This window comes from Borostomias antarcticus (genome assembly GCF_949987555.1).
Source record: "Borostomias antarcticus genome assembly, chromosome: 9".
Classification (NCBI taxonomy): Eukaryota; Metazoa; Chordata; class Actinopteri; order Stomiiformes; family Stomiidae; genus Borostomias; species Borostomias antarcticus.
In genome coordinates this window covers 26,603,951-26,627,374 of record NC_140242.1, presented here as the reverse complement: position 1 = coordinate 26,627,374, position 23,424 = coordinate 26,603,951, and the positions used below count along the sequence as shown (strand labels likewise).

At 49.1% G+C, this 23,424-nt stretch overlaps 1 protein-coding gene across 1 annotated transcript in view; it reads left to right on the top strand.

The window, feature by feature from the left end:
* Nucleotides 1-1,157: 1,157 nt before the first annotated feature.
* lrp2a (low density lipoprotein receptor-related protein 2a) overlaps nt 1,158-23,424 on the top strand; it is a gene marked incomplete at its 5' end in the record, with an annotated part of 61,479 nt that continues 39,212 nt past the window's right edge. The window contains 25 exons of the mRNA XM_084442780.1: nt 1,158-1,266; nt 7,544-7,651; nt 7,797-7,919; nt 8,267-8,383; nt 9,045-9,155; nt 9,316-9,429; nt 9,775-9,891; nt 10,783-10,926; nt 11,400-11,519; nt 11,672-11,800; nt 12,336-12,505; nt 13,616-13,839; nt 14,398-14,604; nt 14,774-14,976; nt 15,101-15,241; nt 15,516-15,719; nt 16,436-16,628; nt 17,678-17,803; nt 18,380-18,510; nt 19,011-19,148; nt 20,184-20,465; nt 20,766-21,005; nt 21,776-21,895; nt 22,435-22,551; nt 23,015-23,395. Of these exons, the coding sequence (XP_084298906.1) occupies nt 1,158-1,266; nt 7,544-7,651; nt 7,797-7,919; nt 8,267-8,383; nt 9,045-9,155; nt 9,316-9,429; nt 9,775-9,891; nt 10,783-10,926; nt 11,400-11,519; nt 11,672-11,800; nt 12,336-12,505; nt 13,616-13,839; nt 14,398-14,604; nt 14,774-14,976; nt 15,101-15,241; nt 15,516-15,719; nt 16,436-16,628; nt 17,678-17,803; nt 18,380-18,510; nt 19,011-19,148; nt 20,184-20,465; nt 20,766-21,005; nt 21,776-21,895; nt 22,435-22,551; nt 23,015-23,395 (4,069 nt within the window). The remainder of the gene's footprint in view (nt 1,267-7,543; nt 7,652-7,796; nt 7,920-8,266; nt 8,384-9,044; nt 9,156-9,315; nt 9,430-9,774; nt 9,892-10,782; nt 10,927-11,399; nt 11,520-11,671; nt 11,801-12,335; nt 12,506-13,615; nt 13,840-14,397; nt 14,605-14,773; nt 14,977-15,100; nt 15,242-15,515; nt 15,720-16,435; nt 16,629-17,677; nt 17,804-18,379; nt 18,511-19,010; nt 19,149-20,183; nt 20,466-20,765; nt 21,006-21,775; nt 21,896-22,434; nt 22,552-23,014; nt 23,396-23,424) is intronic.

Below are 23,424 nucleotides of genomic sequence, written 5' to 3'. Positions count from 1 at the left end.
AAAACACCAACGAGTTCGCCCTCGGAATAGACAGATCGCCTACATCGTAGCCTATCAAGAAAATGTTACTTCTACTGAGTCTACGTCTGAGTCTAATAGGCTATTGAAAGCAAAGCGCAGGTGCCTTGCGGCAGGTGACGTCTTACCTCTGCACCGACACATGGTGGCGCTGTTGCGCTTCATGTTAAAATGTATGTGGGATACTCGATTGCAATCAACTCAATATTTAGGCTTCTTAATAGGCTATTGAATAATGTGAGGAGAAGTAACACGTCGGTTGTCACTGACGTCCAAACGCCCTATTTTAGGCTATGCTGTGACTGGTGGTTGAAAACAACATTGTTATAGCAATAGAACACTTAGGCTAAATGGAATAGTAGTTGGATGAAACATCAAGCAAGCACATTTCAACCAATTGCTGATCTGGAACGTTTGGGGCATAGGGGGCCAGACAGAAGTAGGCTATTTGCCATTCTGTTTAACTATCCTCACACTGATTTTACCACCCAGTAATTGGGTCTTGACCCCCGTGCAGTCCAACACGTCACCCTGAAGCTGAATAACATTCTGCTAGAACAGAGCGCAACAATCTGCACAAACAAAGTAGGCTAGCATGCTACATTATTTCTCTATTGTAGCCCTACTGATTAACACGTCGTACGGTTGTGTATGACGCCACGTTTTGAATTTAATCTAGACGCAACAGACTCAGACCAGATAGGCCTACTGCATGCATCAAGCAAAGTCGTCATAGTGCCTTTTTATTTTTTTTATAAACAATTGGTCTATAAAAAACTAATATTTATAGTTTTTTTTAATTACATTTTGTATTAGTTATTCAAATTGAATGGCCTCCTATTTGTGCATTGACGCTGCTCTCATCACGTGGTCTCCTATCAGGCCTATTATCCTAGCCCCCAACGCGATATCAAATCACGCGCAGATAGACAGCCTGGGCAGTGGCATGGAATTATGCAGATTCCAGGGCGCGAGGTTTAAGGTTGTTTTTTTTGCTCTCCCGGAGCGCCGGGGTGGGCGGGGGGAGCGACCTGGCTGCGGGTTTGGATCCGCCCCTTTTCATCAGCTAGCGGGACAAGAAAGAGAGGGGCGAGCAAGCAGCATCCCAGTCCCTAGAGTACCTCCATCTGGCCGGCTTCATGCGGAGCTGGACGGACCCGCCGGGACCCGGCAGCAGAATGTGGAGAGCACTGCCAATACAACTCCTCCTTATACTCATTTGGTGTTCTATCCGGTGTCATTCTCAAGGTAATGGTTTTGATTTATTTATTGATTCGTTGAGAACCTGCGGTGTCGTTGTGCTTCGATCCATCCCAGTGATGGTAAACACTTGTTGCCCTTCACTAGGCCTATAAAAAAAAGTCGTCTGGCACTGAGGAAGTGTGTAGGCTAATGGCATAATATTTGAATAGGCTAATTGAAGCCTTTCATAATGTCCTAATTAACCTCATTTAAATGAACAGATTAGACGGTCTTGCATGATGGCAATTGCTGTAGCCTAAGGCTCTTTGATGATGAACTGCTGTGTCTTTCCATTCGCTAATGTGCCTAATCACAACACCATGCTGTGAAATGACCAGTAGGCCTATGGCAGACACGTTTGGCACTTTCCATAGACCCTGCAATCTCTACATTAAAATAGAGATTTTATATGATAACATAAATGTAGGCCTAGTGCATTACAAAGGTTGAGCATAACAGCTTTCCTCCCACAGACTGGAAGTTCTGGAGAACTTTTTTTCTGAGCTTTGCCGTTGCTAGGTAACAGAATGGAGCATGTGACTTCCAGACAATCTGTGTAGACTGAGCTGCTGGTTCGAATCCCACTCAGAGCTCAACAGTGTGCCTGGTGCGACATGTTAAATGAGAAATAATTTTAGTAGTCTATACTTTCTGATTGGGGAGCATGTTCTTCTCAAAATTGTTTTAAAAAACACCCCCACTTGCTTGTGAGGTTCATCTCTTATGTTGGTGTAGTCTATAGGGCCTAGGCTACTGCTCGAATTGTAATCTGCTTTCTTTTTGCTCAACCCTTAGTATGTAAGCTCCTTAGTGTGAATCAAGCAACTAATTACGCTGCAGCTGCTGCTGAAAGCGACCATTTCCACCTAAGGAACAACAGGGAAACGAGTAGGCCCTATATGTGTAGGCTAAACAACAAGGGGAAAGTTCCCAGTCTACAGTCTTGAGATCGACCATCTAGAAATCTCTTCACTTGCTGTTTTTTTTATCCATCGTTTTCTAACCACCTCATGCATTTGCAGGCATTCCAAGACAAAGACAAAACCAAATGTATTGTTTTAAGTGATTCAGTACTTTCCCCCAATTTTTTAAAATACATAGGTTTAACTGTAATGCCAAACTGTAATGTGGGTTTCACAATTTTGATATGCCCAATAAGTAGCGTTTAATCAATTCAGGACTTTTGTTGATAATTGCTTGATAAGAATTGATCAGTGGGTCGACCTGTACTAACTGTAGAGCCATTTTGATATCAGAATATGATGTTCTAACCTTGAAAGTTCAGATGGATGTCAGTACAGGCTACAGGCAATATTGCTACCAGGAACAGACACTCTTGAACTTTTTGAATCTGGTTGCAGTTTGTATCAAACTTAAGAACATGGCACTTGGTGATCTCCTCAGAAATGTGAGGCAGGAATGGTTGATTTAATCCAGATTTATTCACCATGTGTTTCAGAGGAAATGACCAAAAGAGCCCCAATGCAGGCAGACAGGTTACTTTCTCTAATCCATTGAGCCTTATTTCCGCTGGGTCCTGTAGGGTACAGGTTCACACTCTTCTTTTTTTGCCCTGTCAAGGTTTTTGAAAAACTAGTATGGTTCAGCTAGTTGGCTGTTTAATGTGTGACTTTGAATGTGAGGCTTTGGATGTGTTGATGTGTTGAGAATGCCTGTGTTGGCACTAATGGCTAATGTAGCACTAATGGCTAATGTAGCACTAATGTAGGTGATTTTATGTTAATAGATCATTCATACAAAGGACCGGGAGTGGTAGGTGAACTTCAGTCATGGTTAGTTGACTATCTCTTGCTTGATTGGTTTTCAAAACAGTTTTTTGCTGATCAATTCTCAGAATATTGGGAAATAATGTTGTTTTTACCATAATCATTAGCAACAAACAGCTGACCATGAACATGGTCTAATGTACATGAACAGGCCTGATAGATACAGCTATAGGGCAGTGACACATTGAGATAATGTGACATTGTACTTTACTGCATAGTTACATGATAGGCCATTGTAGCGTAGATTCTGAACGCCGTTATAGTATTGTCAAAAGGCTGCTTGTGTTTCTATACAGAGGCATACAACAACATCCCTGCCATTTCACATTCGTTTTCTGAGGTTCTTAGATGAGCCTAATCTGTTATTAGTTCAAGTTTGTAAAAACATAAGAAAAACACTTGTGCTTTGGTGTTTACATTTCACAAGGCAGAAAAAAACCCTGGTCAGCACGTGCATACTAAACCTTACTCATGCCGTGAGTCTTTTCCGGTGTAAATCCTTGAACAACTCACTGTATTAGAAACAGGAACAGAAGTTAGCACAGTTGGCGCAGGGAAAGACGTCTAATCCGTTTCCTCTGCTCCCAGCCTATGTCCCAGGCTTCTCTGGGATGCAGAGGGAAAGTACTTTAGGCCAACTAAACGCTCATGATCGCTCAATAGTCACATTTCACTGCACTAGTTATAGTTACGTGCAGCATGTCAACTAAATTCATGCTCCTTTTGTCAACAATATATTATTTACACTCTTGCTGATTAAATAAAAAAACATGCTGGATTCCCCCCCTAGTATTGGTTATAAGTAAGGCTTCATTCATCACGCCTTGCCTCCTTTTGTACCTATGCCAATGCCAAACTCCCTTGGGCTTTCTCTGTTTTGTGTGTAGCAGTAAGAGCCAAAGTCAGTTGTTTGGCAATTGACTGCATTCTGTTGCATTGATTTCCATATGAAATGGGCAGCCGCACTCCACTCTGACAGCAAGGACAGATCCAGCGCTTCACGCTGCCAGACGTTTTCTCCGCGCACATTCAAAGGGTGCGCGACGAGACGCACCAAAACAAGGCGGTATTGATGAAAGATGGCGCACGTCTCGCAGGGGCCCCACGTGATCAGAAAGAGATGTTTTGGGCGAAGGGGACAGGCATTTTATGGGGTGGGGGTGGTGGGGAGGGGGACTGCTGTTAGACTTTTGTTGTTGTTTTTTGCAGGAAGCTCTACTGTATTCTGTTTTCTGCTGTCCATCTCCATCGGGGCCTTTTTGCGTGGTGACACTTCCAGTTATGAGGGTTCAGTCCTGCTGGCTCCTCCATTGTGCCATTGTGATGTCCCAGTGGGGTCTGAGTCATAGGGAGGCTTCATTCTAATGAAAATTCCTCCACTGCTGCTCTTTGTTTGGCCGTAGTAGGGCGTCCTTATCTTCCTCTTTGGATGGTGTGGGCTTCTCGCATGCTGTGGGTTTAAGTTGGCTAATTAGAAAAGACATGGTCAGAGAGAGGGGCAAAAGAAAACACCAAACTTAACAAAACAGGCGAAACAAAGACACTACTGAAAAAAGCCAATCCTTAGACACCACTTTCTTAACAGCAGCTTTGCATCAGTGAAGTCACTCTAGTTTAAACTTTTATCATAATTAACACAGTTGAATTAGACCAATGTTTGATCTTTGTTAGGGAAAAAAAAATACAATGTAAGGATTAAGACATGCATAGTTACAAAGAGGACGGTTTTGCTGAATGAAAGGCTCGACACAAGATACAGAAGTACTGTTGGGAAGTCCACTTTAGTCTGCCAGTCACCTTTCCCAGAATTGATACTGTCAGGGAACACTGGCCCCATTTGAAGGTCGGAGAGGATTGGTTTCTTTTTGGCAAAAGTTTGAAGTTGTTAACCCAGGTCGGGAGATTGGATGTATAGCAGTATCAGCAGACTGTGATTGAGAATATCTCTGTCCCAAAAGTGACCTTCCTTTGACCCCACTGTCCCAAATTACCCGCCCAGAGATTTTTGACTATTCAGTATAGCTTTTGTTATGTTGATCTTCCCTTAAATGGTTTGAGGATAGTTTGAGCCATTGAGATGGGTCTGAGAGTGTGAGGTTGAGTGTCAGTTATACAGCCTGTTCATGTTCAGGTTTGTCAACAGCCTACAGCTTTTGCTTATTTAATTTTATTGATTTATTTAGATATATTTCTAACCTGTCATACTTAAAGGGAAGGTGTTGAAGTTGTTAAACCTGTCACACTTAAAGGGGTGAGTGCTCCGGAGCTCCTGACTGACTGCAGAGAGCTGCTCGGTGAAACCCAGACATCTCAGCGGTGTCGCGGTGCGCGCCGCGCCGGTACTGTGAGCTCCGTTTGTCCTACCTGCCACGCACAGATGATGCTGAAACCTCCTGGGATCATTGGCTCGCAACAAAGGCTGCCTTTGAGCTGACGGGGGAGCAATTTTATCATTAGTAAACTGAGCAGGAAAAAGGCTGGCCTCCCAATTGGCTGCCGAAGGAGTTAAATACTGTATGAAGCCCATTTGGCTGGCAAGGTTTGAAAGTGGCGTTGCTGGTGTGGGCTAATTAATCTGAGAAGAGACCTCATGGTAGGAGAAGCCCCCCGAGAGGCTTTTAGCGCAGTAGCACAGGCAGTGACCCCACTACGCAAGTGGAAGTGATCCATCTTTAAAGAGCACATTACATAAAGGAGATGATAAAGTACTGACTCTCCTACAATAAACTGTCCGCTCGCACAACATTTGTCAAGCTGAGTTTTTTTTAGTTTTTTTTTAAAAGTTTTTTTATATATATATTTTTTTTTACAGTCAATTCATTATGTTTTATGTGTGTTTGAAAACGCTCCACCAGTAGTCTGGACACACACAATGGTCAGGAAATTGATTTTGTTATTTGTCGAGCGGACAGCTGACCTTGTCTGTTTTTTCATATCCTTATCATGTAAGACACTCCAATGCCTGTGGAATTTGAAGTAATTTCATTCTTCAGCGGGGGAGAGCTTGTTCTCTCATCTAATAGAAGAGGTGCACATGGCACACTCACACTGTAGGTGATGCCTCTCATAGAAGATGCAACGAGGAAAATATTCATTATACGTTTGCTTAAAAAAAAAAAAAGTATTATATGTTGTATGCAAATATATGCATGACAGATAAGCCATGGAGCAAAGCTTGTCTTTTAATATATGATGAGTGAATCATTTTTTGCATCTGATGTTGATGTGTAGCCTGTGTACCATTTGAATGTCCAGATGTATCTGCACAGTTGTGCTGACGCAATGTCATTGATTTATTCAACTGAAGACCCCCAAAAAATCATTTTTTAATTGAGTATTTAGGTTAGTTAGGCCTGTGGATGTGTGGTCAGTATCTTTGCAACTGAGGTGTTGACTCACTGTAAAAACCCTTCCCTGTCTGCAGCCCATATCTGCCCAGGCAGGGAATATATTTGAAGGTGGTGGATAAGATTGAGTAGACCACCAACCCCAGCCATGCACCACCAACCACCACCTTCCATCTCACCTCACCAAAGAATTTGGGTTTAAGCGGCTGCAGTACCACCCGGTACCACCCGGTACCACACGGTACCCCCCGGTACCACACGGTACCACTATTTATCCCAATTACATTTCTGACAAGGAACAGCATGCACCATTAATCAGGCTGTCAGAGGGAGCCAATCAGAACTTCACATTCCTGTACGGACGGGTCTGACGGAGCGCGCTGCCACTGAACTATGCCGCCCCGGGTCGATATCTCCTGGAGAACGTCAGGGAAGGTGGAACGGTGGTACCTTATCTCCTCGGATGCCACTCAGGGAGAACATCAAACGGAGTGGTGCTGGGGATGAGTCCGTTGGAAGTTGTGTAACTCGTCAGGGGGTGGGGGGTGGGGGCGTTGGTTGGCTGGCACGCTCATCTCCGAGGGATACTGTCGATGCTGTTAACACCAGGCTTATCAATAGGAGACATCCCCAAAACACACTTCCAACAGTTTAGATGTTTTGATTAAAACAAAAATGCAAAGAGCACATGGGTTTATGTATTAAATAAGGAGGTTGTTGGAGGGGTGACTGAGGAGGAGAGGTTATATTAGGATATATTTAATCGCGTTGTCAAACAAGATTATAGCCTTAGAACTGAAGCTACAACATACCAGCTACTAGATTAGAAGGCCGATGTTGAATGTCAGATTTAGATGAAGCTGTGATCATACTCTTCTCATTTGGGGCGGCGGTATAGCTCAGGAGGTAGAGCGGGTCGTTCCAACACATCGATCGTAGGGTCGGTGGTTCGAATCCCGGCTTCTCCTGACTACCTGTCGAAGTGTCCTTGGGCAAAGACACTGAACCCCAAAATTACTCCCAATGAGCAGGCAAGCGCCTTGCATGGCAGCTGCCGCCATTGGTGTGTGAATGGCGCTCCGGGCCAGTGTAACAACTGGATAGGGAGGGCATTACAAATGCAGTACCTATACCTATACCTGTTTGCAGGATGCGAGTCGGGGCAGTTCCGCTGTGGGACCGGCCGGTGCATCCCCCAGGACTGGCACTGTGACGGGACGGCCGACTGTACGGACGACTCCGATGAAATCGACTGCCGTAAGCAAGCGTCGTCTTCTACAGTAACCACCTCATCAAAGCTGCGATTTGATCGGATTCCTTCTCCTACATTCTGAGAGTTGTCAGTAGAGGAGAGAATAATATGGGATCTGCTGTGTGTGTGTTTGTGTGTGTGCGTCCTCAGCTCACGTAACGTGTGACAGCAGTCACTTCCAGTGTCTGAGTGACGGCGAGTGCGTCCCGGACGTCTGGGTGTGTGACGACGAGGAGGACTGCGAGGACGGCTCGGATGAAAGACATCACTGTTGTGAGTTCCTCCTCACCAACGCCCCCCCCCCCCCCCCCCCCCCCTCCCCGCGCGTGTTTCACCGTGCTACAAGGCACCGCGGCCGCCCCTACGGCATTAGGAGCAAAATATATGCGTTACAAATGTCAAGTCACTTGTACATTTGTTGTCAGTGACCACAGCTTGAATATGACCTATGACCTTTTGACAATGCCTCATGTTAATGTTTTTCTTTTCGCTTGTTACCTTGTATTGTTGAAAATACCAATGAAAATAAAAGTTAAAAAACAAATGTCAAGTCAAAGATCATAGGAGAAATAGAAAACGCTGGTGTTTGTGGTGAAGTTCCCCCTCAACCTCCCCTCCAGCTGGCAGGACGTGCACCAGCGGTCAGTTCGGCTGCGGTAACGGGGCCTGCATCCCGGGGGAGTACAGGTGTGACCGGCTGCCCGACTGCTCGGACGGCGCGGACGAGAAGGACTGCCGTAAGTCTCCCCCCTCACCCCTCACCCCTTCCCCCGCTCACTCCAGTATGGCTTACCCTCTCTCCCTCGGACTCCTGTGGCATTTTAATCAATTTGTTCAGATTAAGAGGCTCGCTGACTGACAGAACGGGCCACAATATGCTTCTTGTTGTCAGATGTTGATTGCGGATTCCTTGGTGGATTAGTCAAGCTGAAGTTCAGCTGCTGTTCGGTTGTTGTGGCGCTATGGTGGAGTCACAGCACCACGACGCAGCTGCTGTCATCTCACAGCGGCAGAAAAAAATGTCGGTGGTGTTTATAAGACAACCTCATTAGGTGTTCACGTTTCCGGCTTGTGTGGGATGCGTCCGGAATACTTCCGGAATAGTCAGCCTTTGTTCCTTTAGGCAAGACAGCGTTTTAATTTAATTTATCTGAGGTGAATTGCCACTCTGGTTTCAAGGTGAGGGAGCCAAGGGTATATTTTACGTGTAAGCCAGTGGTTCAAACAGTGCGATCCCTTCTACTGCTAATGAGATTATACAAGGGCTAGATCCCCCAATATGGCTGCTACTATGATTACCGTTGGAGAGCAAATCGTTTAATTTGGCGGACACCTTAGTCGGCCTGGAATGATCGGTCGGTCCGCGCTTGTTATTCACTATCTCCGTGTGCCTCTCAGACTACCCAGAATGCTCGGAGTTGAGCTGTGCTAGCGGTGCGTGTTACAACCGGACCCAGCGCTGTGACCAGGTTCTGGACTGCAGGGACGGGTCAGACGAGGCCAACTGCAGTAAGTGTCCACTCAACTCCGACGGTGACGCACGCACACACACACACACACACACACACACACACACACACACACACTCAACGCGGCCCTCCACAGAAGGAGAGTGTGAGGAGCTGGTGCTGTGGAAGGATGGTCATTATGTTCTTGTTTTCTTTATTAGCGCAGCACTGCAGTACCGGCCGCTTCCAGTGTCACAACGGGGAATGCATCCCCCAACGCTACGTCTGCGACCACGACGACGACTGTGGCGACAGGAGTGACGAGCTAAACTGCAGTGCGTTCTGTACCACGCCTCTCCTCTCCTCTCCTCTCCTCTCCTCTCCTCTCCTCTCCTCTCCTCTCCTCTCCTCTCCTCTCCTCTCCTCTCCTCTCCTCTCCTCTCCTCTCCTCTCCTCTCCTCTCCTCTCCTCTCCTCTCCTCTCCTCCCCTCTCCTCTCCTCTCCACTCTCCTCTCCTCTCCCCTCGTCTCTTATCCTCTCCTCCCCTCTCCTCTCCACTCTCCTCTCCTCTTCTCCTTATCTGTGCGAGCCACTTAATGGATACTCTTATCTGGACTCTTCGGCCAGATTGATTCTCCCTCTGACTTGAACTGGCGCTGACCTCCCCTCTGTTCCTGCAGCTTATCCCACCTGTAGAGGGAGCTACTTCACGTGCCCCAGCGGCCGCTGCATCCACCAGGTCTGGCTCTGCGACGGCGAGGACGACTGCGAGGACAACGCCGACGAGAAGGGCTGCGGTACGGACGCCACGCAGCGGGAACCTCCTCCGCCTAGCCTAGCCTAGCCTAGCCTCGCGTCACCAGGCTCTCCTCGGGGGGGGGGGGGGGGGGGGGGGCTGGTTTTTATTCGCTTGGTTTCCGGTGTAGAGCCCGCCGGTATCCTGTCACGCAAATGTCGAATCAAGCAGACTAGTCTCACCGAATTAGAATAAAACACGGAGCTGCCGAACGAAGTAGGCTATTCCACGAGAAACTCTTGCCGCATCGCTTGGGTGTATGGGTAGGTCTGTTTTTGGACGGGAGGGATCACTATCCGCTTAGACCGGAAACCACAACTGCAAAGCAAATAGGCCCCAGGCTACCTCCACCGCAGTCCGACACACAACACCCCAGTGCACAAAACCTCCCAGCGCGATTCATGGAGGAACTGAATGAGGCTGTTGGAAATAGAGGTTCTCCCGAATGAGAAATGCAAGAGCTGTGTGAACCCGATTCACCTCCAGCCTCCACGGCTGGCCAGGGTTAGCCAAGCACTGTGCTTGTGCTCTTCTAAGTGTGTTATTCAAATGCCCCCCCCTTCTTTGTGGCACAAGATCGGCCAGCCCTCCAAAGAGCTTTTGAATTCCTCCACGCCGCTGTGAAGAGTGTGTTTTTAGAGGATGGGCCGCAGGAGCCCTCAGAGCCCCCATGTGACCCTCTCAATGCCCCCCCGCCCCCCCCGGGAGATTTAAAGTGACAGTCTGTTCCCCGACAATGAAGTCTGACTCACACACTAGCCTTGAGTTCAGCCATGCATACCTCTGAAGATAACGCTGCCTGTGTCCGATGCTTACTTCACACATTGTGTCTCTTTTTCCCTCCGCAAACCCAGGCGGTGAGAATAGCTTGTTTTTTGTGTGTTTTTTTTAGATAATATCCCTCGCGAGTGCTACCCCGGAGAATGGCCCTGTCCCTCGTCAGGCCTGTGCATCCCCGCCGAACAGCTGTGCGACGGAACGGTCCACTGTCCCGACGGCGAGGATGAGACCAACGCCACCGCTGGACGCAACTGCAGTTAGTTAACACACACACACACACACACACACAGACACACGCAATTACACGCACACACACACACAATCACACTGGGTTGAAGACCATAATGTAACTAGATTTAACAATACTCCCCAGTCACATTGACAAATGATCAGTATCCCATCATTGACGGCCATGTGTGTCTCCGTGGTTGTCGTGTGTGTCTCCGTGGTTGTCACGTGTGTCATCGTGGTTGTCGTGTGTGTCTCTGTGGTTGTCACGTGTGTCATCGTGGTTGTCACGTGTGTCTCCGTGGTTGTCACGTGTGTCTCCGTGGTTGTCACGTGTGTCATCGTGGTTGTCACGTGTGTCTCTGTGGTTGTCACGTGTGTCTCCGTGGTTGTCACGTGTGTCTCCGTGGTTGTCACGTGTGTCTCTGTGTTGGTCATGTGTGTCTCTGTGGTTGTCACGTGTGTCTCCGTGGTTGTCATGTGTGTCTCTGTGGTTGTCAGGTATCTGGAGATGTGCGTCTCTGAGCTGCGAGCATCGCTGCCAAGCTTCTCCTGAGGGAGGAACCTGCTCATGTCCCTCCGGATATATCGTCAACAACAACGACAGCCGCTCTTGTGTTGGTAAATATCGTACCCCCCCGCCCCCCTTCCCCCCCGTTTACCCCCAATTAACTTCACACGGGGGGAATTCTGGGAAACTATTCGATATTATGCTGAAATGAATGTCGTCAAACAGTATTATAACACGATACCACTTTGTTTGCGGGATGCAGACTTTGACGACTGCACGATGTGGGGCGCGTGTGACCAGCTGTGCGAGGACCGGACGGGCGGCCACCGCTGTGCCTGCCGGGAGGGCTACATTCTGGAGCAGCACAGATACTGCAGAGCCGACACCTCGAGTGAGCGACCGTTTCTCTTCTCTGTGTGTGTGTGTGTGTGTGTGGGGGGGGGGGGGGGGGGGGACCAGCTGCAGTTGAATACATCCAAGCCGCCCGTGCTACAGGCCAAGCTAGGCCCCCTCCTCCCCGGGCCCCGGGCCCCTGTCCTGTGTGCCAGCCCCTGTGGCTGCCCCTCTGCTCGCAACTCTGCTCTGGCGCATTGTTGCGTGCTGAATGTTGTTTCAGTCGGACGTTTGCCTCTGTGGGACAGAGAGTGCCTTTTGACCGAGAGACAAGAGACCTCTCTGCCTCGGAGCTCCAGGCCAGCAGCCGGGGGAGAAAGTCTGTTGGTAGCGCAGAGCTGATTGTCTTGTCTGGCCGGGATCCTAAGTTTGAAATTCGAAAATAAATAAAAGGAATCATTTTGAAATATAAAAAATCTGATAATAATCTTAACGTCTAACTTGCTTGTTATAAATAGAGAGACTGTAGATTATAAACTGAGAAGGTTGTCTTGGGGATCTTAATGTTGTTGTTTTATCGTCCTCTGCTGCAGCCGGAGTTCCCTCTCTGGTCTTCTCAAACGGCCGAGACCTGCTGATGGGGGACATCCACGGCCACAGCCTGCGCACCCTGGTCCACTCCCAGAACCGAGGGGTGGCTGTGGGGGTGGACTTCCACTTCCAGCTCAGACGGGTGTTCTGGACCGATACCATTCAGAACAAGGTACTAGAACGCAGCTAGAACAGCTTTTTCCATCCAATCCCCCGTTATCAACGCTTATACCCCCATGAAGGCACCAGGGGCAGTTTTTCGAATACCCCAGCTACTCTAGCTATCTGCAGGATAGATGGGCAGGCGTATCGTTTGGGGAAATGCCTGTGTACAGGAACCTGCCCCTTCCTGGGGAATTCTGGGACAGATTTATGAAGATACCGGTGATGTGGATACTCTAATACCGGACGAACTCTTGGCTCCTTCATGGCTGAGGTCTTAATGAAGGGGGGAAGTAGACCTGGAATGGAATCCGAAATGTCCCTATCTTGAAAACTGTCTGATATACCGGTATGATGTTCACAAACCGCCGTGCAATTTTTGTAATTCGATCGCGTCCGAAGTAATCGCGCGGTATTTGTTTCCAGCGAGCCGTCCGTTTGGAAGCTAGTAGCTATATGCATTCTTTGGACAGCTCAAAGGCCTTTGTTAAGTCTCTCCCCCCTGGCTTCTCCCGTGGTTTGAACCTCAGCCACGAGGCTGAACAGCCAGGGCATAGCGGGGCGCCGGGGTATCTGGGTATATCAGCCACCTCCATGGCGGCATGTCAACGAATTTAAAGTGTGGGAGGGGGACCCGCAAACGGGGCATGTGAATGTGACCAGAGAGGTTAAACTACCAGGCTGCTTCCACATCTTCAGTTTCTCCCGAAACAGGTCAGCTGAATATCCTGCTTTTTAAGACGTGTGGATCTCGTTTCTCCAAAGAGCCAGAACTGTAAAGAGCAGTATTCCCCTCCAGAAGCCCGCTGCCAAGGCTTCAAGCCTGAGAAACTAGTGCCATCTTAGAATCAGTAGGGTAGCAGTTTCAAAACACCGCCGGCACCACCAGAATGTAACAGGACTGACAAGATGGTAGTCAGACAAGCTACAGTACCACCAGACTCAATTTCCACTCAACGGAAGGATGGCATATCACGATTATAGCCGTAGAATCCCAGTGTCTCTGTCCTATTTGTGTGTTTATATATGATTATATATGTGTTGTGCGTGGATTTCCGGAGCCCCAACCTCCAAAGGGCCAATCTCATTCTTGACAACAATGCTCTCTTTTGTGGGGCAGGTGTTTTCAGTGGATATGGACGGTAACAACCTGCAGGTGGTCTTAAACGTATCGGTTGACTACCCTGAGAACCTGGCCGTGGACTGGGTGAACAATAAGCTGTATGTGGTGGAGGCCAGCGTCAACAGGATCGACATGGCGGACTTCGACGGGAACAACCGGATCACGCTGATCACCGAGAACCTGGGTAACCCCAGAGGACTGGCCGTGGACCCGACGGTGGGGTGAGCGCCTCTTCTCTTCCTCCCTCCGTCCGTCCCCTACGTCCTCCCCGTCCCTCGTCTCTCTCTGTCTCGCTGTCCTGCTTCAGCGGAGGGGAATAATGAGTGTGTGTGTGTGTGTGTGTGTGTGTGTGTGTGTGTGTGTGTGTGTGTGTGTGAGAGATTAGCAGAATGTCCTGGAGGGATTAGCGAGGAGCAATATAAGTGATGGCCATCATTGTAATCCAATAGTACAGTTCAAGAGGGGGGATGGGCCAGGTGGGCAAAATTGGGAAGGGATGATAAATGTACAGTTATTCCTGTGTGGGATTTAAAGTGACTTACTGTATCTTTAGACTGGCGGACAAAGACACAGCTGTGGAATGCTAATTTAATAAATAGGTGAAATCCACTCATGCGTTTCCTTCGGTTGAGGCTTAATCTAGTATCTCAGTAGTAGAGAATGACCACCGTGATCGCTGTGGAATCCAATATAGAAGCGCAGTGCATGATGGGCCGCGTCAGTGTAGCGTATCTAGTGTCGTGTGAGCCGGCTGACTGAACCCACATCACTTCTCTCAGTTTCATGTTCTTCTCGGACTGGGAGACTCTGAACGGGGAACCAGGTCTGGAGAGGGCCTACATGGACGGAACCAACCGCTACGGGATCATCAGAACCAAACTGGGCTGGCCGGCCGGGATCACGCTGGACATCGAGGCCAAGCGCGTCTACTGGGTGGACAGTCGATACGACTTCATCGAAACCACGACGTACGACGGTCTCCACAGGTAACTGTACCGGATACTGTCCTTTTCCTCACGCCGGGGCGTGATTCACGGTTGTCTGGTTTGCATTTCCGAAAAACCCTCAAAACAAAGGACATTCCCTTCACTAAAACTGGGAATGATACAGTACAGTGTACAGTAGGTACTAGCTCATTGTATGTCCCCCTTTCAGGAAAACGGTGGTCCATGGTGGCTCAGTTATCCCCCACCCCTTTGGCATCAGTCTGTTCGAACACACCGTCTACTACACCGACTGGACCAAGATGGCGGTGATGAAAGCCAACAAGTTCACCGACAGCAACCCTCAGGTGGTGTACGCCACCACTCAGACGCCGCACGGAGTGGCTGTCATACACCAGCTCAGACAGCCGTTTGGTAAGTACCGCCCCGCCGCCATACAAACCACGGTAAAGACCTGTTTGACCAGGACCCAAAAAAATGACCCGTCGTTCCTACAACGGCGCTCGTATCTGAGACTTGTGTGCGCTGCTTTCCGCAGTGTCGAACCCTTGTGGAGAAGAGCAGGGCGGATGTGAGCACATCTGCGTTCTGAGCCACAGGAGCGACAACGGGGGTCTCGGGTACCGCTGCAAGTGTCGCATGGGCTACGACCTGCACGCCGACGGCAAGAAATGCGTGGGTAAGAGAACCGCGCTCGACTCTCGGCAGCAGCCGTGCGTCGTCACCGGCGACGGGCTCAGGGCAGCTGTTCAGCTTAAGGTTTCGGTTATCTGACCTCGGACTGTTTATAGGATTAGCTTCATCCTCAAGCCCACCCGTTTTTTTTACTTCATCTTCTTCCGCTTTGTGGCATTACGGGCCCTCCGGTGCGGTTGCCGCGGCGACCCACGGAACATGAGGCCGTGTGTGCGTGTGAGGGCTGACGACCTTTTTTTGGCGGGCGTTCTCCACAGCTGTGCGTCAGTTCCTGCTCTTCTCCAGCCAGCTGGCGGTCCGGGGGATCCCCTTCACCCTCTCCTCTCAGGAGGACGTCATCCTCCCCATCACCGGGAGCCCCTCCTACTTCGTCGGAGTGGACTTCAGCGCCGAGGACGACGCCATCTTCTACTCGGACACGGCCAAAGACATCATCTACAAGCAGAACGTGGACGGCACCGGTGAGAATGCCGTCCACGCTGTCCGTTCGGTGCGATCGAGCTTTAGCCAAAATTCACGATCAAAAGTATTTTAACTAACTATTTATTTTCAGTGTATCAGAATATTCTTAATTGAATTGAATTGGGAATATGAACACTGTGTGAAGTTGAGGCGTTTTCTATTCGTTTTCCATTTTCTACTTTGTTTACATCCTTGGATAATATCCTTCCCAGCAGAGAGCTCAAGCATGTGATCCAGGCAGGCTTATACAGGGAGTAAGGGGAGTGCCTGACAGGGCTGACTGGTACTAGGGGGTACTGGTCCTGGTTCTGGTACTACGGGGGAGGGAGTGGAAAGCAAGACAGACAGCAGTGAAACTATCACGCAATCACAGAACAGCGCACAGCCATGCCTTCCAACCAGATAAAACAAGCAAGGTGTCACGCTGTTAAAATAGCTCTTGAGGGTTCAATGTGTATTTTCCAACTTACAACTCAACAGTCCTGTAAGAGAAGTTAAGAATGTGTTTATCCGTGTGGTAACGGATTCCGGCAAAAGGCATTGAAAGGACACCGCCCCGGTGTTGTTTTTGGGACGTGGCGTTAGCCAGCCCCAGTTTTCTCTGTCAGGTTGACAGACGCGCGGCAAATACGAGCTGACGTTCTATTTACTCTGCGTGCGTTTCGCTTTCATCCGCGTATTAAATGGTGGCGGCCGGCGCTTTTCATCTGCGCAGGCAGGGAGGTGCTCGCGGCCAATCGGGTGGAGGGTGTGGAAGACCTGGCTTACGACTGGATTTCAAAAAACCTTTACTGGACGGACCCGAGGTACCGGAGCATCTCGGTCATGAGGCTGGCCGACAAGTCCAGGAGGGCCATCGTACGCAACCTGAACAACCCCAGGGCCATCGTGGTGCATCCTGGGATTGGGTAACTGGAGAGCCTACACATCTGTCTGTCTGTCTATCTATCTATCTATCTATCTATCTATCTATCTATCTATCTATCTATCTATCTATCTATCTATCTATCTATCTATCTATCTATCTATCTATCTATCTATCTATCTATCTATCTATCTACAGTATCTATCTATCTATCTATCTATCTATCTATCTATCTATCTATCTATCTATCTATCTATCTATCTATCTATCTATCTACAGTATCTATCTATCTATATATATATCAATCTATCTATCTATCTATCTATCTATCTCTCTCTCTCTCTCTCTCTCTCTCTCTTTCTCTATCTATCTATCTATCTATCTATCTATCTATCTATCTATCTATCTATCTATCTATCTATCTATCTATCTTTCTATCTACAGTATCTATCTACAGTATCTATCTATCTATCTATCTTTTCCTGGTTAAATAAAGGCTAAATAAATAAATAAAAATATCTATCTATCTATGGAGTGGGATGTCATCATAGAACGGACACCGCTGCTAGATATAGGATCCACTTTTTTTCCGTCACACTTTTCAAAGCCCTCCCGGCCGGGGCATGCTCAGAATTCAGCGAGGGTATTAGGCAGACCGAGAGGCCCTCACTTTCATCTCCGAACCCGGCCTCCTGCCTCCCCGAGAACATAAAACAGCATTAGCAAACTGGCCACTTGTGTCTGCTCACACCTTCCTTAGCGTCCAGCGGTGCCCATCCATTCAGAGATTGTTCACGCTTTAAACCCCCACCTGATAAAAGGGAGTCTTTATTTAGTGCTAGCGGAGACTATTTCCAATAGCTTCAAACTCATAAGGCCCCTGGGTCCAACAGGCTAGATTAGTTCAGCATGAAGGCGGGCATTGTGGGGGAACACTAAGAACTTGGCTTAAACGCAAAAGCCCTGTGGAGCCCTCAAATAAATCATCTATATTCTGCAGTTTATATAAAAGATTTCCATTTTTTTGTATAAGAGAGTAGTCTTTGAAGCTAATTCAAATTGATTTTGCCTTTGTGTACGTTTTTTTGGCAGGTATATTTTCTGGACAGACTGGTACCGTCCAGCGAAGATTATGCGGGCCTGGTGTGACGGGTCACATGCCCTGTCCATTGTAAACACGACTCTAGGCTGGCCAAATGGCCTGGCCATCGACTGGAGGTGAGCCAAGCCATCTCCTAGGCTCAAGTGAATGAAGTGTATGTAATGAAATGTACTATTCATGAAAGGCGCTATATAAATTAGTTATTATTATTATTATTATTATTATTCCTCCAATTATTCTCCATTGGAGAATGATTTCATTTACAAGATACAGTACATTTCAACATTTTAGTACATTTCAACAATTTCTCCTGTGTTTACTCACAATTCATTGTGTCCCCCCAAAAACAATCAGGTCCTAATCCTGATCAGTGATTTCATTTACCAGAAAACAAGTGGTGGTTGATTTGTGTCTGAGGAGGAAGGGGTTGGGGTTGAGGAGGAAGGGGTTGGGGTTGTTACATTTCAACATTGTATTCTGTGTGTAACGACATCAATTCATTGTTCGCTCATCTGAGATCTGAGCCTCTTACAGTACGCTCACCTGTAATCCCTCTACGGACGCCGTTAAGCAGCTGTCTCACTGCTCGTTAAGCAGCTGTCTCACTGCTCGTTAAGCAGATGTCTCACTGCTCGTTAAGCAGCTGTCTCACTGCTCCTGCACCCCCCCCACCTCACCCTCCCCCCTCCCAGCTCCATGCGTTTGTATTGGGTGGACGCCTTCTTCAATAAGATTGAGCACAGCACCTTCGACGGACAGAACAGACTCTCCCTGGACCGCATCACGCAGATATCACATCCTTTTGGTCTCACCATTTTTGGGGGTAAATATAAAACCTTTATAATAATCAGAAGATATAAGCAGATATGGATCACTGCTTAGCTGTGATATCTATAACTGGAATATCTACAGTAACAAGTGCTGTGGTTGGTGTTCTGCTATGTTCCCTGAGCTTCTGTGGTCTGTGCACTGCCGTGCTCTGTCTGCATTTCATTTTAACGTTTTTTTTTTCAGGTAGCCGTTGTAATATGTGGTCTGCAGATGAAAACTAGCTGTCTTCCGGCAATGTTTATTAATGTGCAGGTCCCTGTTAAACAAATAAATAAAATCAAATTAAATGGAAGTTATGTAAAATTATTAGAATTTAATTATATTTAATTTAACAATGATTGATGATAATTTCAGAGGGTAATTACTGTGGCATCTCAACCATTTGATGTCTGTCTGGCGGTGATGAGAGGTGAAGTAGCTGGGGTCAGAGGTCGCGCCCTGGTATTCACCGCCCGTCTCTCACAAGCATTCTTGCTGTGCTCGCCCGTCCAGCCTACGCATACTTCACCGACTGGCGCCTGGGTGGCATCGTGCGCGTCCGCAAGACGGATGGCGGCGAGATGGTCAGCATCCGCCGGGGGATCAGCCGCATCATGCACGTCAAGTCGTTCAACTCCAACTCCCAGACAGGTGAGCGCCGCACGCCGCGCCTCGGCGTCCACGCAGGCCGGCTCTCGCCTGTCCGTCACTTTCACGTTGACAGCAGTGAGAATGTACAGAATAGATCAGAGTAATAACATACATATAGCTATAATATAGCTATTTAGAGGAGTAAAAAAAAAAATACATACAGTATACTGTACATACAATCTTTATATATATCCCCCTGTTTGGGAGTTGGGGGGGGCGCTCAGGCGCTCATATAGAGTCTGATGGCTGCTGGTACAGAGGAACGCCCACCCCGATCCGCTCTGTTTTGCACCTGGGTGGGACGAGGCCGCGACTTAAGGGGCTCCCTATCTGCCGCAACTCGTCATGGGGGGGGGGGGGGGGGGTGGACTCCATCTTGCCCCTCACCCTCCTCTCCCGACTGTCCGGTCCTTGCCCCCCACGACAGAGCCGACCTCACGCTGTGACCTTATCACCCCCCTCCCCCACCTCCTCCCCACACACACTCTCCTCACACACTCCCCACACACACTCTCCTCACACACTCTCCACACACACTGTCCTCACACACTCTCCTCACACACTCCTCACACTCTCCTCACACACTCTCCTCACACTCCCCACACACACTCTCCTCACACGCTCTCCTCACACACTCTCCACACACACTCTCCTCACACACTCCCCACACACACTCTCCTCACACTCTCCTCACACACTCTCCTCACACATTCCCCACACACACTCTCTACACACACCCTCCTCACACACTCCCCACACACACTCTCCTCACACACTCTCCACACACACTCTCCTCACACACTCCCCACACACACTCTCCTCACACACTCTCCTCACACACTCCCCACACACTCTCCACACACACTCCCCACACACTCTCCACACACACTCTCCTCACACACTCTCCTCACACACTCCCCACACACTCTCCACACACACTCTCCTCACACACTCTCCTCACACACTCCCCACACACTCTCCACACACACTCCCCACACACTCTCCACACACACTCTCCTCACACACTCTCCTCAGGTTCCAATTTCTGCAACCGGGAGGTCAACCCCAACGGAGACTGCAGCCACTTCTGCTTCCCGGCACCCGACTCCCAGCGCGTGTGCGGCTGCCCGTACGGCATGAGGCTGGCGTCTGACCGGCGGACGTGCGAGGAGGACCCGTCCAACGAGCCGCCCACGCTGCAGTGCGGCGCCAACTCCTTCTCCTGCGCCAGCGGGAAGTGCGTCCCCCACAGCTACCGATGCGACGGCGTCGACGACTGCCACGACAACAGCGACGAACTGGACTGCGGGACTCATAGTAAATTTATTATGTTCCTTCTTTCGGTACAGAATAAACAGGAGTAGAATAGAACAGAACCGAAACGTTATCATTAAAGGACTCTCTTGAACCAGGCCAGGTCCAGCCTGGCTTATGTGCGTGGCTGGCTTGTTTCTGTTCAGGACTGGTAGTACAGAAGCTAGTCATGCCACCGAAATAGCTGTGAATTGAAATAACATGAAATAATGTCTGATAAATTAAGATAGGTCTTGTCACCTGGAAAAATCCTGAAAAATAACAACCCTAATATTTACTCCCACCCCCCGTTCTCTTTCTCAGACACTTCCTGCTCTTCCTCCGCCTTCGCCTGTGCCAACGGCCGCTGTGTGCCCGGCAGTTGGCGTTGCGATGGGCACAACGACTGCTCCGACCACAGCGACGAGAGGAGCTGCCCCACCCAGGTCCCGGGGACCTGCGCCGCCGACCAGTTCGCCTGCGCCAACCGCCGCTGCGTCCCGCGCACCTGGCTGTGCGACACGGACAACGACTGCGGCGACGGCTCCGACGAGGCCGACTGCAGTGAGTCTCCCAGTAGAGAGATCAGTAGAGAGACCAGTAGAGAGACCCAGCTCCCTACTGTATATAAATGAGTCTCCCAGTAGAGAGACCAGTAGAGAGACCAGTAGAGAGACCCTCCAGCTCCCAGTAGAGAGACCCTCCAGCTCCCTACTGTATATAAATGAGTCTCCCAGTAGAGAGACCAGTAGAGAGACCCTCCAGCTCCCAGTAGAGAGACCCTCCAGCTCCCTACTGTATATAAATGAGTCTCCCAGTAGAGAGACCAGTAGAGAGATCCTCCAGCTCCCAGTAGAGAGACCCTCCAGCTCCCTACTGTATATAAATGAGTCTCCCAGTAGAGAGACCAGTAGAGAGACCAGTAGAGAGACCCTCCAGCTCCCTACTGTATATAAATGAGTCTCCCAGTAGAGAGACCCGGCTCCCTACTGTACATGCATGGTTACTGTACTCTTATGAGTGAGTCTCCCAGTGAGTCTCCCAGTAGAGAGATCCTCCAGATCCCTACTGTACTTTAAGGGCTACTGTACTCTACTGTATCCCTACTGTACTTTAAGGGCTACTGTACTCTACTGTATCCCTACTGTACTTTAATGGCTACTGTGTATGAACAAACGCACCCTTTTTTATATCCTCTGTGATTGCTTTGATTAGTGAACAATCCAGCTTGGAGGATGTGTGTGACTTGTGTGTGTGTGTCTGTGTGTGTCTGTGTCTGTGTCTGTGTCTGTGTGTGTGTCTGTGTGTGTGTCTGTGTGTGTGTGTGTTGGCAGGTCTGACCGGTACGTGCGACCCGGGTCAGTTCCAGTGCCCGGACCACCGGTGCATCGACCCCAGCTACGTGTGTGACGGGGACAGGGACTGCGTGGACGGGGCTGACGAGCAGGGCTGCAGTGAGTGTCTCCTGCGTACCAACGCGCCGTCTCAGTCTGCCTCTCTCCACACGGACACCCCAGGGTCATTTGCTACCGCAAAACTAGAACATATTTTAAAATATTTTTGTTTTTTTTGCGAGAAAGACCGTCTTCCAGGCTTCAGGGTTTCCATCACTGCTCTGACTTCTCAGGGGGGCATATTTGTGTCCCAGCCCCAGATTTGAAACTACCTTCTGAATATATTATTGAGTCTGCGAGTTGAGAGGTTGAATCTGTAGATATTGGTGATGGATTGGATCAAAAACAGATACTCCAGGATTTGAAGCGGAGTAAACGATGAACTTGGTGTAACGAGGAGTTTAGCCGTGTCAGTGCTATGAAACTGGAAGAGGTTAGCTGGATGTACAGCTAAACGTGACATTTTGCGTTCTTATTTGATAATCCTTCTGCCCCATTGATCTCATACGATTACTTTGCATTTTTCTTAACTGCCTCAGCTGCCACAGTTAAAGAGAACGTCAGTCTAGTTGTATAATACTGCCGCTTTTGTGTTTCAGTTTACAACTGCACAGCGTTTGAGTTCAAGTGCTCCAACAGACACCAGTGTGTGAACTCCTACTACCGCTGTGACGGCGTGTTCGACTGCAGCGATCGCTCCGATGAGTCCGGCTGTCGTGAGTACAGAGCTGCTTCCTTCAGTAGGCCGATGCTCAAAACAGTGATCAGTGACCAATATGACTCTTTTTGACTTTTGAGGTTAATTTATGGTCGGTGAGACAAGTGGCGTCCCTTATGAAAAAAAAGAAGCAATATATATTGTAAAATACTGTATAATATATCAAAAATACATTTCCATATATAGGAAACTAGAGGTTATATTTTCCGATATACTGCAATATATGAAAAGCGGCAATTCCTTATGTATTATTCAATATATTATGTATGCATCGTATATTATTCTGTATATTTCCTCCATATATTATACACACTATATTGACGGTTAATATGTAGGGGAACATATTTTCTTTGCATAAGAGGTACCCCGCGTCTTAGACCAAAATGACTTCAGTCAGACACTTGGATTTGGCTCATTTGACTGCCCCCCCCCCCCACCCCACCCCACCCCACCCCCCACAGCCACCAGACCCCCCGGCATGTGCCACCACCAGACAGAGTTCCAGTGCCAGTCTGATGGCAGCTGCGTCCCGTCCACCTGGGAGTGCGACGGCCACCCGGACTGCGAGGACGGCTCTGACGAGCACCACGTCTGCCCGCCGCGCACCTGCCCCGCCTCGCTCTTTCGCTGCGACAACGGCAACTGCGTGCTCCCCGGCTGGCTCTGCGACGGCGACAACGACTGTCGGGACGGCAGCGACGAGCGGGACTGCCCCGCCCCCCCCTTCCGCTGCCCCGGGTGGCAGTGGCAGTGCCCGGGTCACAGCGTCTGCGTCAACCTCACCCGGGTGTGTGACAACACCCCGGACTGCCCCAACAGCGCCGACGAGTCGCCGCTCTGCAGTAAGTCTCCGCCCCCTTCCCCCCCCCCT